This window comes from Ylistrum balloti, unplaced genomic scaffold (genome assembly GCF_031769215.1).
Source record: "Ylistrum balloti isolate Yb309-2 unplaced genomic scaffold, AGI_CSIRO_Ybal_v1 Utg370824, whole genome shotgun sequence".
Taxonomy (NCBI): domain Eukaryota; kingdom Metazoa; phylum Mollusca; class Bivalvia; order Pectinida; family Pectinidae; genus Ylistrum; species Ylistrum balloti.
The window spans coordinates 381,592-387,591 of NW_026782476.1; the positions used below are offsets into that span (position 1 = coordinate 381,592).

The 6,000-nt window shown below is 36.2% G+C and overlaps 1 protein-coding gene across 1 annotated transcript in view; it reads right to left on the bottom strand.

The window, feature by feature from the left end:
* Positions 1-5,779, bottom strand: part of LOC132558773 (ATP-binding cassette sub-family C member 5-like) — a 43,226-nt gene extending 37,447 nt beyond the window's left edge. Inside the window, exons 1-5 of the mRNA XM_060223375.1 lie at positions 5,631-5,779; positions 4,801-4,920; positions 4,196-4,354; positions 2,886-3,033; positions 2,012-2,162 (exon numbers count right to left, since the gene is read on the bottom strand). Of these exons, the coding sequence (XP_060079358.1) occupies positions 2,012-2,162; positions 2,886-3,033; positions 4,196-4,354; positions 4,801-4,920; positions 5,631-5,779 (727 nt within the window). The remainder of the gene's footprint in view (positions 1-2,011; positions 2,163-2,885; positions 3,034-4,195; positions 4,355-4,800; positions 4,921-5,630) is intronic.
* Between the last annotated feature and the right edge of the window lie 221 nt (positions 5,780-6,000).

Genomic DNA, 6,000 nt, shown 5'->3' on the forward strand with positions numbered 1-6,000 from the left:
TAGATTTAGTGTCATATATCACATTAATAATGTTGTACATTAAAATAGTAAAATTGTAATATTCATATTACATATAATCAAAATTACTGCAAACGTCCAAACACTGCAGGGTTATTATCTGGGAAAGCTGTCAAAACACTGTGGGGTTATTATCTGGGAAAGCTGTCAAAACACTGTGGGGTTATTATCTGGGAAAGCTGTCAAAACACTGCGGGGTTATTATCTGGGAAAGCTGTCAAAACACTGCGGGGTTATTATCTGGGAAAGCTGTCAAAACACTGCGGGGTTATTATCTGGGAAAGCTGTCAAAACACTGTGGGGTTAATATCTGGGAAAGCTGTCAAAACACTGCGGGGTTATTATCTGGGAAAACTGTCAAAACACTGTGGGGTTATTTTCTTGATAAACTGTCAAAACATGTGGGGTTATTTTCTTGATAAACTGTCAAATCACTGTGGTAATTATCTGGGAAAACTATCAAATCATTGTGGGGTAATCTTCTCAGTAAACTGCTAAACACTGTGAGGTAATTCTCTAAATAAACTGTCAAACGCTAGGCTTATTGTCCTGTACCAAGGCAATCCCATTACTGGATCAGTGGTAAAATGTCAGCGCCCAGGGCTTATTGTCCTGTACCAAGGCAATCCCATTACTGGATCAGTGGTAAAATGTCAGAGCCCAGGGCTTATTGACCTGTACCAAGGCAATCCCATTACTGGATCAGTGGTAAAATGTCAGCGCCCAGGGCTTATTGTCCTGTACCAAGGCAATCCCATTACTGGATCAGTGGTAAAATGTCACCACCCTGGGCTTATTGTCCTGTATCAAGGCAATCTCATTACTGGATCAGTGGTAAAATGTTGGCATTCTGGGCTTATTGTCCTGTACCAAGGCAATCCATTACTGGATCAGTGGTAAAATGTCAGTGCCCAGGGCTTATTGTCCTGTACCAAGGCAATCCCATTACTGGATCAGTGGTAAAATGTCAGTGCCCAGGGCTTATTGTCCTGTACCAAGGCAATCCCATTACTGGATCAGTGGTAAAATGTCAGAGCCCAGGGCTTATTGACCTGTACCAAGGCAATCCCATTACTGGATCAGTGGTAAAATGTCAGCGCCCAGGGCTTATTGTCCTGTACCAAGGCAATCCCATTACTGGATCAGTGGTAAAATGTCAGCGCCCAGGGCTTATTGTCCTGTACCAAGGCAATCCCATTACTGGATCAGTGGTAAAATGTCAGCGCAAAGGGTTTTTTGTCCTGTACCAAGGCAATCCCATTACTGGATCAGTGGTAAAATGTCAGCGCCCAGGGCTTATTGTCTTGTACCAAGGCAATCCCATTACTGGATCAGTGGTAAAATGTCAGCGCAAAGGGTTTTTTGTCCTGTACCAAGGCAATCCCATTACTGGATCAGTGGTAAAATGTCAGCACCCTGGGCTTATTGTCCTGTATCAAGGCAATCCCATTACTGGATCAGTGGTAAAATGTTGGCATTCTGGGCTTATTGTCCTGTACCAAGGCAATCCCATTACTGGATCAGTGGTAAAATGTCAGCACCCTGGGCTTATTGTCCTGTATCAAGGCAATCCCATTACTGGATCAGTGGTAAAATGTTGGCATTCTGGGCTTATTGTCCTGTACTAAGGCAATCCCATTACTGGATCAGTGGTAAAATGTCAGCGCAAAGGGTTTTTTGTCCTGTACCAAGGCAATCCCATTACTGGATCAGTGGTAAAATGTCAGCGCCCAGGGTTTATTGTCCTGTATCAAGGCAATCTCATTACTGGATCAGTGGTAAAATGTCACCACCCTGGGCTTATTGTCCTGTATCAAGGCAATCTCATTACTGGATCAGTGGTAAAATGTTGGCATTCTGGGCTTATTGTCCTGTAGGAATGTCTTTGGATTATAGGTAAAATATAATAAGGGCTCCCTAGGCATACTGACAATAAATAAGGTCACAGACCGGAACACGTATTCTGACCAGTGAGGACACAATCAGTACTGACCTGTTGTATAGTTAGTTATCCAGCCAAGGGCAAACATCAATGTCCGACAGAACTCCATCACTGAGATAATAATCACCAGCATCACACCATAACCAACGTCAAATTTCTCTCTGTCAGATAAAATCTTTAGTAGCCTGTTCAGTACTATTGCCTGAAATAGAGAGTGTGAAATTAACACTGAAATACAGCTTCCATTACACAATGTACATTGTACATAATATAATACACTCGCTATATGTATATAGATCTTGTCTTTTAATTTGATGTCATTTGCCAAAAGAATCCAGTGATGGCGAAATAAAATCCTGCTACGCCATATAACACCTGTAGATGAGTAACTTAATGTCAGTTTTACCTGTAGATGAGTAACTTAATGTCAGTTTTACCTGTAGATGAGTAACTTAATGTCAGTTTTACCTGTAGATGAGTAACTTAATGTCAGTTTTACCTGTAGATGAGTAACTTAATGTCAGTTTTACCTGTAGATGAGTAACTTAATGTCAGTTTTACCTGTAGATGAGTAACTTAATGTCAGTTTTATCTGTAGATCAGTAATTTGATGTCAGTTTTATCTGTAGATCAGTAATTTATCATCAATTTTACCTGTAGATAAGCAATTTATTGTCAGTTTTACCTGTAGATAAGTAATTTATTGTCAGTTTTACCTGTAGATAAGTAATTTATTGTCAGTTTTACCTGTAGATAAGTAATTTATTGTCAGTTTTACCTGTAGATAAGTAATTTATCATCAATTTTGACACCAGTTGCTGCTACATTAAAGTCACAATGTTCTGGGATTTTTAAATTAATATTTCATCTTTTACAGAATAAATTTCAAATACAGTTTAAATTCTTTACATGCTTTTTTACTTACAGGAGCAAAGAAGCTGAAGCTAACAGATAAAACGAAAGTGATTCCACCAAAGAAGAGACGCGTTCTTACAGCCCTGAAAATCACCCAGCCAAAAGAAGCCTTCTCCGGGCCCTTCCTCTTCAGCTCCTCTTTCCATAGTTTTTCTAGTCTGGAACAGACAGCAAAAAATCCTAAGAAGTGTTATATTCTGTGTTTCAGATCTCTTTCACATTATCTTGATATTTTCTTAAATAAATATAGAAACAACTAAATCTCAAAAGAATACTGAACCTGTACAGTTTTGACAAAAGTGCCGTTACTGACATCATCAGCTGATTAATTCATATAGGTTGTTAATAAAGTATGATCAAAATTGTATATGTTTATCTCTTAATACACGTGTATCTTTGTTCCTTTAATATACTTTTAATAACAATATTAATTTAGTTGATGTTAGTGCTCTATATAGCAAGGAACCGAGTACCTTTACTCTGATTTAAATTTCAACACTGCTGTTTTGTTTACTTTTTCAGATAAAGGAATAATCTAAAATTTTTCTGATTTAAATTTAAACACTGCTACAACGTTTTGTTTACCTTTCTGATGTAAAGGAATCACTTATCTTTATCTGATTTAAAATTCAACGCTGTTACAATGTTTTCTTTATCTTTCTGAGATAAAGGAATCATTTATCTCACCTCTGATTAAAAAGTCAACACTGCTACATTGTATTATTAAGCATACTATGAGTTTAAATTAGGCCTATAACCTTGCGTTGCATTTTACTATGCTTATTTTAATATCTATTATTATCTCTTGGGGGCTCTCACTCTGTTTTACCTGCGTGTTATCACTCTGTTAAAACATACGTTCATTTTTTGGCTCTTAATTCTTGGGGAATTTTACCCCCAATTCATAATAATAGAATATTCCCAATTTGTTTCAGCTTCTCTCATATCGTTGAGGGTCTAGCTAACATTTTCAGCTTCTCTCATATCGTTGAGGGTCTAGCTGGTGGTGAATATTCTATTTATAATGCTGTTTTTCTAGGGCCACTTGCAGAGTCTAGTAGCTTCTCTGGTATCGTCCAGGGTCTAGTAACTTCTCTGTAGGGACTCTTAATCTAGCTCCGAAACAGCTCAGAGTCTTGTTTTAAGTTATAATTTTCTAGTAGTTAATAGTGATTATGAATAGAGTGAGTAGCCCCTGTTACGCCAAACCGTAGCTTGTCTATTTTCTTTAGTGTAATAAACATTTAACTGTTCTTGTGCGTTCTTGTTGTATATAAACCTCTGATTAAAAAGTCAACACTGCTACAATGTTCTGTTTACCTTTCTGAGTTAATTTCTGCTCTATTTTTGTCGCTACATCTCATGTTGGTGATGAAACCGGAGCCTTTTTTGTAGATCTTCCACATGATGGGGGTCAGCCAGGCATAGGTAAGCAAAGAGAAAAACCCTGCTGTAGCCTCTGGAAGTTCATCTTTGGGACTTAAGATAAACAAAAGGTGTAGAAAAAAATTTACATACAACAAAACTGAAAAACATATCACAATCTTTGAATGACATAAACTTCATTTTGAGATTTGTGGACCATGAGCAAAACAGCAATTTAAAGAAAAAGGGGTGATCTATTTTTCCGTTTTATGGCTTCAGTATTTACTTAGTCTGATAACATTATTATGTAAAAGCATATTCTGTGTTTCTTGAATTGCAAGTCTTAGAGTACAAAAATCTGATATTCAAAATTAGGGCTACCATACACTGCTGCCATAAACAAGCATGCATATGTGTTATTGTCATACTTTCACTTTAGGATAACTTAATAGAGATAACAATCTGATACATGTACAGATTTAATAACTAATACACAACTGGTAATTCTAAAATTACTTATGGTACAAGTTCATTAATAAACATAGCTATTTATAACTCACGCTTTGGCTGTCCTGTAAGGCTTCAGTGAATTAAGAGCATGTCTGTACTTCCGAATCCCTCGCTTTTGTCTGGTACTGAGATCCAGACCAGATGCCATCTGACACTCAAGGTCAAGTAACCTACAAATAATAGCATTAATTCTGTTTATCTACACAAAAATAGACAATTAACACAGAAAACATCACTTTATCTACACAACAATAGACAATTAACACAGAAAACATCCTTTATCTACACAACAATAGACAATTAACACAGAAAACATCCTTTATCTACACAACAATAGACAATTAACACAGAAAACATCCTTTATCTACACAACAATAGACAATTAACACAGAAAACATCCTTTATCTACACAACAATAGACAATTAACACAGAAAACATCCTTTATCTACACAACAATAGACAATTAACACAGAAAACATCATTTATCCACACAACAATAGACAATTAACACAGAAAAAATCTACACAACAATAGGCAATTAACACAGAAAACATCCTTTATCCACACAACAATAGACAATTAACACAGAAAACATCCTTTATCCACACAACAATAGACAATTAACACAGAAAACATCCTTTATCTACACAACAATAGACAATTAACACAGAAAACATCCTTTATCTACACAACAATAGACAATTAACACAGAAAACATCCTTTATCTACACAACAATAGACAATTAACACAGAAAACATCGCTTGATCCACACAACAATAGTCAGACAACTAACCCAGTAAATATTACTAAATCAACACAACCATAGATAATTAATGATTAAAAATCAGTTTATCTACACAATTATTTAATTTATTTACCCTGCATCATCACTGTCAGAATCATCATTTTCTTCCTCTTCTTCCTCCCTCAGATGATCAGGTATTCCATCTGTGTCTTCTTTTGATTTGAGTGGAGAAGTTGCTGTGATCGTGTCAAAGTCAGCATCATCATCTTGTTTATCGTCCATCATAAAATTCTACAATGATATCAATCACCCTGTTTTAGTTTTATCGTAGTAAACAGAGCTAAGGCTGTATCTAACTCTTTGTCTTACACTCTATCAACGCCTGTAACCTTTCATATCAATACTGTAACAGAGGTCAAAGATTTGATACCAAGAAAAGACAATAGGTAAATGACTTCCATTGAGAACATTAAAAAATATTTACATCATTTTATACATACATT